Genomic DNA, 14,066 nt, shown 5'->3' with positions numbered 1-14,066 from the left:
TTTTACTCTAAAAAGTGATAAGACATATTCTTCATTGTCTATTAGATTACTACTAATTATTTGGTCCTACAAAACTAAATAGGAGCCTGTTGCCATCCAGTTGCTCAGATTTACTAATTTAAACACCTACTTATGATAAAGCAAGCCTGTGATACTCAAGTCCGAGGGCTAGCTTAGTAACTTTTCGCGCGTAAATCACGTGTTCAAAATGCTTAAACCAAATTATCTGTGGCTTACAACGTTCTAACATTCTAACAAAGCAAAATAAGTGAATCAATGTCATTGACTAACATGATTCTCAATTAGGTTATGGTCATACCTCAAATAGAAACCACCTAATTAAGCCCAAATAACTTTCATCAAATCTTGAGCTGCTACATCAGTAGAATTCACTGATTTAATCACCCATTTATGATAAAAGCAAACCTGTAATACCTAAGTCAGAAAGCTAGTTCAATAGCTTTCGAACGTAAATTTTTTATCAAGTTATTAGGAACTCAGAACGTTAAATATTATAAATTATTTGATAGGATGCGGGGAGTGACAGTACCACTAAAGCAACATAATCTGAGAAAGCAAAATAAGTGAATCATGATTTAATTAAATTATGATCATATCTCAGATATTAACCATTTAATTAAGCCCAAATGACTTTCATCAAACGTTAAGCTGCCACATCAGTAGAATCTCTATGAAGATATGCACAATATCTTCGAGACAGCCCCTGTCCTGTTTCTGCTTCTGTAATCAGCAGTTGATGGTGGTTTCTAGGCCCCTCAAGTAACCTGTTGGTGAACTGGATGCAGCAATTAGGACCATTTTCGTCTACACTTGGGGTGTTCTTGCCGACAAATGCATTCATAATTTTCGCAAGCAAAACAATTTGGTTCATAAATTCTGAATAGTTTACACATCTTCAGACATTGTTCGCATGGTGATATTTGAAATCCACAGCTTCTTTATAAAACCATGCAGCATAATGTCATTATACCACAGAAACATTACCATCATCGTTAGTAGTAATAAATGAAGAGACAATGATCAAGAAAGCACATTAGCAAGTTAAAATATTTTGGCCAAGAAATTTCGAGTGCCACGAAAGGAACAACTTTTTCTGCTGATCACCAGCGGACTTGATGCTTCTGTGAACTAATTGCAAAACTAAGGATTCGCTGCTCTTTAGAAGCGTTTATGAGCAAGTAATCGCATAGCACCTTCTGATAAAAAAAAAGTGGTTGAAAAACGTGCTTAGAAAATATGTTTCCAATAATGTGACATTCGTATGAAGCCAATTGTCTGTATTTTGTGCAAAAAAAAAAAAAAAAAAGAATTGCCTCAGCTAGGCCTACTTACATACTATGTTTTCAGAATCGGACCGGATAGTGACTCGGCCGAGGTCAGGGGTCAGGGATCAATGGATTTAACCGGGGGTCGATAAGGGTCGAACCGGATGACGTCATAAATAAAAATTATTTAAAAATTAAAATATTATATATATAATATCTAATAATATATTGATATTAATAAAGGTATATTCATATATATTTGATGTTTCAAATATATTTAACAAGAAAATACAAAGAAATTAGAACAATCAAGTAGCAATTTATATTATTTAATAAATGTTAACAAGTTTAGAATTAAAATTATGAATTTAATTGAAAAATAACATCAAATTTTAGGACAATATTTATAAAGTATCAAATATTTGAGGTATATCAATAAGTTTTAACAATTTAGGGGGTCAAAACATAATATTAAAAACTTTGAATTTTTTTAAAAAAATTACTGTTGAACGGAAAAAATCGATTTTTTCCGGTCAAATCCGGTTTTTGACCGATTTTGACCGGATTTTAAATTTTCGGTTTTTTAATATGACTCGGACCGGCTACCTGGCCAGTTCCCGGTTCGACCGGCCGGTCCGGTCCGAGTTTTAAAACAGAGCTTACATATCTACGCATAATTGTACTTAACACACTTGAAGCAGAGACAATAGCACAAGTTTTAGCAACTTAAAAATGGAGAAAAGAAAGAGGTGTTATACCCTAGAGGCATACAAATGAGTACCAATGTGAAACTTAAAAAACATTCAGCATAGCCAACGGAGGCAGACATATCATTTCAGTAAAATTCAAAATCACGAAATGCTGAACACCAACTTACATAGTGCATCTGCCAAAGACTATGCACTGTCACAAAATCATTCCAAGAAGAGATTTGTTCCTTTGCTCATATATATTACAAAAGTACAAACTTAAACTATTTCTTAAACTTTTGTTGAGAAAAAAAGAGAGCAATATAGCTTGTTTTCTATATCTCAAGACTCAACCGTATGTTTCAAGATAATTAACCAAGAAGTTTTTAACGTCTCATTGACTATAAAAGAAACAATTCATTTTCCTGTACAGTGCCCACCACATGTTTAAGGTCCAAGTGACATTTATTTCAATGTCGTAAGTAGTCTATTCTACTCTTGAAACACTACAGTCGTATTATGTGCAAAACTTGTCAAGGGCTACTAAATTCAACATAAAATTTCGTCTTGTGCACAGAAAGTTGCCTTCCTTATTAATGTGGATGGAAATATAGATCTTGTCTTCCATGTGAACTTCTTGGACTGTAATAACGTGTGTTGACCCGAGCAGCTTCTAGAGTCACTTTTTTTTTTTTTTTTGAGTTCAACATTTAGAGAAAATGTTAGTTTAACCCTCCTCCAATTGCCTAGGATATAGAACCAATTATAAGCCAACCTTAATTGAAGTAATCAGGACAAAAGAATTATTCTTTTGTCTCTACATTGTAACAAATTCTATTTTTTTCTTTGCCTATTACAACTTGTTAACGAAACTTACGGTGCATTTAATAAAATTAAAATATGGAATCTTAAGTCTAAAATTTAAAGTTATTAAGTTACTGAATTGTTAAGTATTGAAATTTTAACTTTTGTGTATATTTTTCATTAAGTAATAAGTGAATAGGTAATTAATTATTTTTTGGAGTGAGATTTGCTTAGATAGTACAGAGCTAGCTATTTAATTAATTTAGATGTTCTATGTTTTATTATCAAACATGTTTGAACATATTAAAGTCTAAAACCATTAAATTTAAATGCTGAATTGAATTATTAAACAAAACCTTAATAAGAGCACTTAAAAGGGGTGCAAAAAAGCAAAGAAGACGAACCAATGTACAAGACGCATTCCAATAGAATCAAGTATCATTCCTTGTTAACCACTTTCTCTAACTTGATTACTTTACAAGTTTTACGTTAGATGACAACAAAGAAACAAACATGCAGAGAATCATATACTAAGGAAGGATGGTTAAAATTTAATAGCTTTCACTCTCTCTCTCTAGTCAAGTATTAAGTGTATAACCACCAAAATGCAAAATCAGACAACCCCTAATTCAACTTCCAGAATCCCAGCAAAAATCAAGAGCAAAAACTCTATGCAACCTCCCTTCTTTATTTTTGAACAATAAATTATTAGATTCAACTTGAGAAAAAGAAATTGGGTATGAACAAAAAAGCATATAGGCACATGCATGTGTGTGTTCGTGTGTCCCTATGTTTAGCATTGATAAAGAATTATGCCTAACCTAATACTACTACTACATATAAGCCTCGAGTTGACTTTAATGATGAGCGGTTGAAGAAATAATTAATTTGTTAACTTCTTATTTTGACCATAAAAGACATAATTCTTGTTTCTTTTTCATTGCCCACTCGATGTTTGAAGTTTAAATGCCATTCAATTCAATGTCGCAAGTAGCACAGTATTCTTTGAAAATCCATGCACACAGACTTAATGCTATAAACGACACAAACTGCTCTTCTGCATAAATGGAATTAGGTCTTGAAAGAATTTTTGGGAATGGAATTAGGCCTTGAAAGAATTTTTGGGACTTGGAATTCAACAAAGACCATGTTATAAACGACACAAACTTCTCTTTCTCTTAAATGTGGAAGAAATTAGGTCTCGTCCTTGTTGATGAATTTCTTGGATTTGAAATTATATCCAAACATAATTTTGTTGATCACCTAATAGCTTCTAAGTCACTAATATTTTTTAGCTCTAAGTATACTCTACTTGGAGCTACACAAGTTATGAAACAAACAAACCTACCACCAACTTCCTAGGATATACAATCCCTTAAAGTCAACTTAATTTGTAGCAAGGACAAAAGAATAATTGTTTTTGTCTCAACACGGTAACAAATTCGTTTCATTATCTGCTTTCTCACTACAACAAAAATGGTCTTTCCTGACATGTCTATAAGGACATTTGTTGGTTTATGTCATTATAACACTTTTATCATGACACTTGTTATCAATTCAATAATATATACTTTAATTTTTTTTATTTTATCTGATATAAAAATAATAATGTATCTTTAGGCTCCTTATCATGACACTTGAGAAAATGTGAGACACACCAAAAAAGTTAAAACACAAAACCATGTCGTTTGATTTTGGTAGAGGATTCCTTTGCCTGCCAAAACACTTTGTGAAATCTCAAAACTTTCATTTTGCCGGCAAGTGAAATTTTGATTCTTCTCATCTCTCTCACAAACTCTCTCTTGGCAAACTATCTCTCAAAACTCTCGGCCAAAATTTTCCTTTGCCCACAAAGTTTTTTCTGTTGAATCTTTCCGCAATCAAACCACCCTTACTTTCCTATTACAGGTATGGACTACAGAAAGAGGATATGGGACAAAACCCACCACACGAAAGCTTTGAAAAAAGTAAAAAGAGAGAAAAGAAATTCCCAAGGAAAGAGGAGGCTCTGTCCATCTGAGGAGGAAGGAGCTAAGAGCGGTAATTATGCTTGGGCCTCTCCCCGAGAGACCCTTCACTGTTTTCAGAACCTGCGATTCAAGTGCTACCGCTTCTTGGATCTCTTTTTGGGACCTCAAGGAAGAGGCTTTTGCTGAAGATCTTAATTCCCTCGTCGTTGCAAGTTGGAGTGCCAGGAGGCTAAGGCCCTAAATTCAAGTGCACACAATCGTGCCTTGGCAAACTTGGGTAGTTTCAAGCAGGCCATGCGAAAGCAACAGCCCACGCAGGAGCCATCTGCCCTAACTGAAATGGGGATGAAGACTTGTGGGCTATTCATATCTAGCAGCGAGCAATCAGGTTGATGACAGCGGAACAATCGATATCCAACCCCTTTGGCAGCAAGCCAGATTCCAGCTAACGCACAACTAACCCTTGTTTGGCTGGGGTACTGCTACTCCTTATTCGATAGAGGGCATTAGGGACAGCCTGCCTTTCTACAAAGACCCCAATCTCCCACCAGCCTAGCCACAAGAGTGTTGGATAGCCGAGTCCTTGAGTTGATGTAGTTCTTGCAGCTTTTGCGATTTGATTTCCAGTTTCTAGTCTTATAGTAGGAACCTCCGCTCCAAGGACAAAAAGACCAGGTGAAAGGGGTGCAGGACTCTCTTTGCCCCCCATGATATACCTCGTTTACTTCTTCCTGCCCTAAATTGATTCCTCTTGGTTGTCTACTTGAATCTGATACAATGTTTTTGTTGTATCTGATATAATGTTTTTTGCTAAATCTCCGTTTAGCTTTAAGGATTTGTTGTCCATAACCTGTTCGATAAAATGTCAACCTTCTTTCCTTTGGTACTGATATTAATTTACTCAATAATATATACACTAATAGAAATTTAGTGAAAAGAAACTCATTTTCTAATATTGATACTACACTAATTTGTAGCTTTGACAATAATACAAGAAGGTAAATCTCTATTTAGAAGCTAGTAGTCTCATTTTATTGGCTACTTGATGAAGATGCTATTTTTGGCATGGAGATCATTTTGATTTTGTGCAACAATGAATGTTTACTGCTATGTTCTACTGTAGCTTGAAATAACTCATATAGTCGTCAATTTAATCAATCTAGGGTGGGTAAACGAATTGTGTCAATATATATACTCACATAAGACTTTGTTGCTGATAAGTGTATGTTTCCTTGTTAACTCGAAGGTGATAAGTTGAGCTGAACTTGTAATTTTTTTTAATGTGCAAGTATTATGATCATTGCTTTATAAGTTGGTAGATACACATGTTCCGTTGTTTTTTACTGTATTTCAAATTTTGTTATCTTCTGATTAATCTATGAAAAAATGCAATCTCCCTGTTGGAATATGATTCTGGTTATGTCGTTGGTTTAGTGATAGAACAAGTGGAGGACTCAGATTAAGTTGTTCTGTCCTAGAAATATGTCATCTTAGTTTCTTGAACATTTTGGGTTTAACTATTTTGTCTTTACACCAAAACAGAAAGCTGTAATTCTATTTGGATACCTTAGTTAAGGAGACAGAAGAAGTGCACTTTCTCCAGAATGAAATATCTTTTCTGGTGTTTTATTAGTATGAATTCCTTGCAAGTAGTGCCTAATCAGTCTAACCTATATCCAATTTTTCTAGGTCAATCCTTGAAACCTGACTAGTTTGACTTTTACCAAATTAGCATTTTGAATTTTATGATATGACTACTATGAATCTCATTCTATCTTTTATTAATTCACTCCAATTTGTGCTGAAAAAGAAATTTTGTGTGTTTATACACGAGACAGCAGGTCCATTGAATACAACTTGGGACTCTAGAACTTCGAAAGAAGACATGGAAGATATGTGGATTCATCCCAATGTTAATAAGGAATGGATGAAGTCAGGAGAGAAAAAGGGAAAAGTTCGATTTTCTCATGACACAGAGAAGAGGCCTTATCTTTCTCGTGTGGAACTAAGGGTGAGATATTGTTTATACAATACGTATTTAATGACTGACTATTGAATGTTAGCCTTTTTCTTTAATTTGATCTCTCTTTGGTATGCATTTTGCAAATTCCTTTTCCATTGTGCTCTAAGTTCGTTTTCTGCATACCTGTGTAGTTTTACTCCATGGTAATTCGTCTTTAATGCCAATTAACTGTTTGTGCTCTCAAGCAGACATGTCATGGGCTTTTCTTAGACAAAAATGCTGCAAGCTTGTGGGAGTTTTTAATTTCTTTTAATAGCTGGGTTGACTGACGTAATGAGTTTTGTTTGTACCTATGTTCTTTCAATTGCTATGATTTAATCATAGGATGCCTTAAAGGGGACAAAACAAATACTCAAGCAAATATCTTAATGTTATTAATTAGTTCTATAATTCGAAAATCACTCCCTTATCCTTGTTTATTAGTATTCGATATGTTTACTTACTATATAGTCTAGATGTGCTAATTGTGACAATCCAGTGAACAAGTAATCACAAGTAATCATTCAAACTTCTTCATTGAGCACTTGGATTCGTTCATTTGTGATGTTAGTGATTCGTGAAATTTTGTCCAAGATATCTCTGTTGTTTGACCTTTCCAGTGAGATAAGAGGAACCAGCTGAAGATTGATGGGATATTCGTGGTTATGACTGAAGGCTCTCATTTCACTAGTAGTCAGTTTTGTTTGATTCAATTGGGCCTACAGATGATGTTCATTAGTGCTTTCCATGTATTTGTTGTGAAAGGGTTGTGAAAATTGTAAATGCTCCAAGAACCATTTCTTGTTCTGTTCTTTCTTTTTTTAGTTTTCTTTTTTTTCGGGTGGGGAAGAGGAGGGTCAGGGGTTGGAGATTGGGTTTATTGGACTTTGTGGTTGGTATAAGAGGATGAGTGGTGTGATTATGGTTGTTGGCAAGTATGAGGTGGTAACTAATAGATGAAATTAAAGCTTCCAGGTGGGAAACGTTATGATCTTTTCTCTAGCTAATATTTAAGAAGTAAATGCAACTAAAGCTTCATGATCAGCTACTGCTGCACATTTATGTATTGGCTTTATGGGCATTGAGTTGCTAATACTTATTCTGAAAGCTTTTAACTTTACGCATTGATCTGTCCTGTAATTGCCGATATGAAATGCATGTAACTAGTTTTGTTAGCAGTTGACTTTATGTTACTGAGTGGATACAAAGTTTAGTTTTTCATTGATAGCAGATTGATCTTAAGTGTGAGTGGGTTGCAAAATTTCCCCTTGGAAGTGATTATTTCGTGGAATACAGAAAATTTGAACAAATTTAAATCCTTAGAATGGTTCCTAATTTTGAATCAAACAAAATGACATGGCTCGTGGCCTAACCCAGAGTAGTGGAAAAGGGGTTCATGTCTTTACATCGTGTCTCTTAGGTCTCATCATGAATGGCTTCGCATCTGGAATCACGGCAATTTAATTTGATCTTTAGCAAATACATTGTGGCTTTTCTGGAAAGCCCTTATTAGTATGATGATCTAATGATCCCCCACAAACTTTGTGCACAGGTGGAACCAACTAAAGATTGATGGGGACTTGTGGTTATGACTGAAAGCTCTCATTTCATTGGAAAGTTTGGAAGCTACTGTTAGTTCTTTCAACTTGTTAGGGATTAGAATCTTTTAGTTTGTGCACAAGAGAGTATTTCAAGTTTGTGTACATGAGAATGTTTTAGTTCTTGTTTGGGATTTTAGTACTTGCTATGTTTGTATTTGTTACCGACTTTTAATTCAATGAATTATATTTGAGTATCGACTTTTTCTTTTAAATTGCTATATGCATTCTGCTCTTTGGGATAGTTTTACAAGTCCCTTGGGATTCTGGTTGATGGAATATACAGCAGGGAGGACCAATTGCAGGTTGCTTCCATATAAAAAAAAATAGGGAAAAAACTCCTGGCAATTAAAAGTGTCAGCATAGCTTAGCTTCGAAAAACACTAATTACAAATGGGCATGTCGTCCAAAGCAGTGTAAATTCACATGGCTACGTGTCCTTAAAGCCATATATTAAGACAACTCAAGATGCCTTCATAAATTAGATATCCTACTGATCCGATACTGATGTTCTAATGCTATACTGACACTTTCAATTATCACAAAAAAAAGTTTTTGTTGGCAGAGGGAATGCTATAGCAGCATGGTTTTCCTGACACATTTGAATGCTGCAAAAGATTTGAGGCTATCCCCACATTGGAAGGGACAACACTCACCCTAGGTGTGAGGATAGATAAAGTGTTAGGTTAGATTATCTATACTGACACCTTTAAATGCCGCTAAAGGTCATTTTTGTTGTAGTGTCTACTACCTTTTATCTATAACTAATTAAAGAGGACTTAAAAGGATTAAAACAACAAAGAAGAAGAACCAACGTTTAAGACATACTACGGTAGAATCAGGTAATATTCCTCTGTAATAACTTGATCACATCACACTTTTCTTATTAGATGACAGCAAAAAAAAAAAACTATCTTTTAACGAATCATGTCAGCTATTAAGAATAGAATTGGTAAAAGATTCAACAATTTTAACTCTCTCTAGTGTCTAAAAAGGTATAAACACCATATGCAGAATTAGACAATTCCTAATTCAAGTCCCAAAACCATGCTCAAAACTTCTTCCTGCAACCTCCCTTTTATAGAATATGCACGTTACTTGCATCCTTGAAAAAAAAAACTGGGGTATGAAAAAAAAGAAATAGGTACATATTCTTGTGCCTGTATAAAAATTGTTGTACATAATTGGTCAGACCTTATGTACATTAACATGCAGAAAATTCATTATTAAAAAAATAAAAGCATGCACAATAAAAAAAAAAAGATTCCATTTTAATGATGTTACAGGTAATTTTTTTTTCTTAGCCATTTGATTTATCATGTAATCAGTCATAGTATTTAAGTCCTAAAACCCTTAATTCATCCTGCATGTCCCAAATTTCTTCAAGTTTACCGTATAGCGCTGAGGGGTTGAAGTCTTTGAAGACTTTAAGCTTCAAGGTTACCAGTTAAAATTGACTGCAAACGATTAAACAGTGGCAGACGTGACACATACAAGACGGTTGATCTACTACCACTATATATTTATACCTTCAAATTAAGCAATGGCACCTTTAAAACTGTAGTCATGAGATTCTGCCCAAGACTTGTGTTTTCTTCACTTTGGTGCATTTAAATAATGGCATGCTAATTATTGAAGGAATTTTGTGTGGAGAAGCATCTTTTTTTGAACACTAACGACATTATTATAGAGAATGAATGGTTATCGGTTAATAGTTAATGTTAAAGTACAACTTAAAGCGCTCAATACCCGGATAAAGTTCTCATTTTAAGTTCACATCCCTTCATCTTATATCTCGACCTACAAGTTTATATGTTAGCAATCAAAATAACTGATGCATGAAAAGTATGGATTTAGCTCTTTCTAACTTTAGATGCAAAAATTAGCAAGCATTTAGAAACTAGTTTGGTACAAAGCGAAAAGAAGCTAAAGGTTACGTACTAAAGTGTTATAACTCAAAGTTCAAGGCACAAAGTGACTTTGAGGGTGCGAAATGGCATTAATTCCGGGGCTAATATTGTTAAACACACAATTTTATATATGTCTGACACGTTCAATCATAATAGTATATACGCTGTTAATGTCTGTAAAATTAACTTCACATATATGTAATCTTCAAAGTATAATAAAATACTGTAATAGCCATCATAAAATAAAATTACTGCCAAATGAGATGTTCCTAACTTTCTTGGATGAAAAAGTAAAACCGCAAGAAACTTGCGCTACAAAATCATTAAGTTTACCTTAAAAAAAAAAGGTCTTATCATCGCAAGTTGGGCTGTCAGCCAGACCAGGCTTGCCCGAGCTGAGCCTGTTTAGCCCATCAGAAAAAGGCACAAGCTTGACATGAACCTGTGTTGGGCTAATTTAGCGTGGGATGACCTTCATCAAATTGGGCTGTGTTGGGCTAAGTAGAACAATTGAATTACAATATTTAAATATTAATTTCATCAATACTTCATACTGTAACCTATCAATCAAATTACTTTTTTAAGAAATAGGGACATCTAAGTCATACAAGTATAGAGATCATCTATTCATTGATAAGAAAAAGAAAAAAGGTGAATGGAGATTGGATTGATGATAAAATAAGCTCCTAGACTACGAATAGTGATTTGATTGATAATGCAGCAAGAGGATTTTTTATTTAGTTCTTCACCTTAGCGACAGATAAGAGAATTGATCAAATTCTGTTGAGTTGACTCATAGTGATCATCTTAATTCCAATCACATGGTTTGGCATTTCTAAGGGAGAAAACTATTTTAACAGTGTTTTTTTTTTTTCTGTGTGCCTAAACTGTGTAGGGAGGATTTTTTTTTTTTTTTTTTTTGGGTCTAACAGCAAATGTTTACGACCATTCTTTATACTAAAGGTCAGACGGATCCAACTAGATTATTAAGAACTCGAAAGAAACTAAATCACCTCTAAACCACACGAATGTGCTGTGGAGTCCCCCAGAGAAAATTTACAAGATATCCTGCATTGATATAAAAAATGTTAATGATTTAGCTCACGTCAAAGCTATTCTAGGCCTAGGCTTAGACAAAACTCTCTTTCCTATAAATAAATATTTGCTCAAATAAATTATCAAGAAAATTCAAAAAAATTCCTCTCCAACCTCCCCCCCCCCCACCCTTTCTTTTTTTTTTGGGAGACTTGCTACATATGTTTCATATCCTCTTAGAATTGCCAATTACATTGCAATTTTCCCTAAACATTTTAGCCCATAGTTTGTTCTTTATTTTTCCTAAACATTTTAGTCCATAGTTTGGACTTTGGAGCATAAAAGTGCAAGACATCTGTAAGTGTAAGCATCACGTGTAAAGACTGAACAAAAGTCAAAATGAGAAATTTCAAAGCATCCATTAGTATTCCTAAGGGAAATTTGCCAAATTGGTCCCTAACATTTACCAAAAACACTTTTTTAGTCCTTTACATATAAAATCAGCCAAAATGGTCCTTCACATTTAAATTGTGAGCCAATGTGGTCCTATTGCTCGTTTTTGCTCATTTCTCCGACTAAAAATAGCACGCCTCTTTCACGTGGTCATATTTTTAGGGGCAAAACCGAAAACACATTTCATTACCTGTTAAAAGTAAAAGGTGTGGACAACCACCAAAATACACATTTCACCTTTGGCCCTCAAAGTTTCAAGAAACCCTAAATTGCATCCCACCGCCACGCCCTCAACTGACTCAGCCACCTCCTCCCTCGCTATCCCTTCTCCTCTCTCCACTGTCCGTCCTCCCCCTCCCCCTCATCATCGCCAGCATTTCTCCAACCTCCGGCGAGCTCTCTCCTTCGACGATGATATTGATGCGAGGGACTCACAAGACGAGGGAGAGGATGAGGAAGAGCACCAGGAGGATGAGGAGGAGCTTCTCGAGCTGGAGCCCCGAATCGGATCTTGCCGGGTCCGGGAAGCTGCCGATGAGTTGTCTGTGGGAGGTGTTGAGGAGGCTCCCGCCTCCAACACTGTTGTCGGCGGCCAGGGTTTGCAAAGGATGGAGGGACACGAGTAAGCAGCTTTGGCGGGCGGCGGAGGAGCTGAGGCTTAGGGTTCCAGCTAAGGCCCAAATTGGATTCGTGGGATCGATGTTGCACAAATGTCCTGGACTTGTTAGACTCTCACTTAGAATGGAAAGGTTAGGACTTTCGGATATAAGTAAACAAGAACCAGATCTATGGATTCATCAAGCACATCACTTATACAGGAGAATTACAAAATAATTTTCGCCACCATTCGGGGATGCAATTTAGGGTTTCTTGAAACTTTGAGGGCCAAAGGTGAAATGTGTATTTTGGTGGTTGTCCACACCTTTTACTTTTAACAGGTAATGAAATGTGTTTCCGATTTTACCCCTAAAAATATGATCACGTGAGAGAGGCGTGCTATTTTTAGCCGGAGAAATGAGAAAAAACGAGCAATAGTACCACATTGGCTCACAATTTAAATGTGAAGGACCATTTTGGCTGATTTTACATGTAAATGACTAAAAAAGTGTTTTTGGTAAATGTTAGGGACCAATTTGGCAAATTTCCCTATTCCTAATTGGCTCTTCTCACCATTTTATACTTATTATATCTTAAAATCGTGGCAAATTCCTCAAGAAAACAACCAACAAAATACAACCTCCAAAATACAAAATTACATAAATTACATCAAAAAAAAATGGAAAAGTAAATAATAATACACAAAAAAAAAGAGAGAAAAGAATAATGTCAGCTCACGGCTTTCACCAATCAGGCTTCCTTCCTCTTTAAGGCATTTTCAGACCAAACTTCTCAACAAGACTTTTCAGGTTGTTGAGAATTGCTAAGCTGATGCTCATGTACTCGCTAGACTTGTGCACCCGCGTTCTGAGCTCATCAACCACCGTCGACCCCATCTCATCAAGCCCGTCAAGGCAAGTATCCTGATCCGTCATCGCAGCGCTAATCCACGTCTGCATATCACTGATCCTCATCTCCGTCAACAGCTTCTCCGCCGGGCCCACCACCGCCACCTTCATCAACTCGGCCGACCTGTTGAGTTGACTCAGCGAGTCGTCGAACAGATTAACGCAGTCCTTCAATGCCGACTCGGCCCGCCGGTCGTTCGACTTGGAGATTAGGGTCTTGGGAAGAGAAGCGAGGCTGGCGAGCTCCCTCTGGCTGACCTGGAGAGACAGGTTGAAGAAGTGAACCGGGTCGGATTTGGGCGGGTCGTTGAGAGCAGAGATCGAGTTGATGCACGAGTCGAGATACTGAGTCACGGCGCACACGGTCTTGAGTGACTCGCCCGAGTCCGAAGCGGGGAGTTGCTCTTCTTCCGACTCCGGAGGCTCGGTGGCTGACTCGTAGATTAAGGCTCCAATCATTGCGCCGAGTACGATGGTCAAGAAAACGGCGAGGGAAGCAGCTAAGAGGATACGACGTCGTCTGTTGGAAGCTGGTTGTTGATTTCCGGCTGGATTGTTTACTTTGCCATAGCCCTTGAAGAAGTTGATGGAGTCCATATTGAAGAAGAGTTGAAGCAGCAGATCTGCTGTTTGGGGAAAATTTTTTTTTTTTGGGATATGGATTTGGGTTGTTGGTTTGAGGTCGTAAGGAGGAAGTATATAATTTATTATCTACTGGGAATTGGTCGGAAATGGTCCAAATGGATTTTGTCAAATTCAAGATTAAAGAATTGGGGTTGAGAAGAAGAGTATTCAATTTCTCACCTCATTCCTT

The 14,066-nt window shown here is 36.1% G+C and overlaps 1 protein-coding gene and 1 long non-coding RNA gene across 2 annotated transcripts; one reads left to right on the top strand and one right to left on the bottom strand.

Annotated features, from left to right (window-relative positions):
* Positions 1-4,541: 4,541 nt before the first annotated feature.
* Positions 4,542-8,546, top strand: LOC140005388 (uncharacterized). The gene is made up of 3 exons (XR_011813227.1): positions 4,542-5,424; positions 6,588-6,760; positions 8,304-8,546. It is a non-coding gene; the product is annotated as an uncharacterized lncRNA (long non-coding RNA).
* Positions 8,547-12,957: 4,411 nt separating this feature from the next.
* Positions 12,958-14,066, bottom strand: LOC113739317 (pectinesterase 1-like). Its single transcript, XM_027266544.2, has one exon. It carries the CDS (start codon positions 13,847-13,849, stop codon positions 13,112-13,114), a length of 738 nt encoding a protein of 245 aa, XP_027122345.1. The 5' UTR covers positions 13,850-14,066; the 3' UTR covers positions 12,958-13,111.

The sequence above is a fragment of the Coffea arabica genome, chromosome 4c (assembly GCF_036785885.1).
Source record: "Coffea arabica cultivar ET-39 chromosome 4c, Coffea Arabica ET-39 HiFi, whole genome shotgun sequence".
In the NCBI taxonomy this organism is placed as follows: domain Eukaryota; kingdom Viridiplantae; phylum Streptophyta; class Magnoliopsida; order Gentianales; family Rubiaceae; genus Coffea; species Coffea arabica.
Note: the sequence above shows the minus strand (reverse complement) of the source record. Positions and strands in the feature narration are given on the sequence as shown.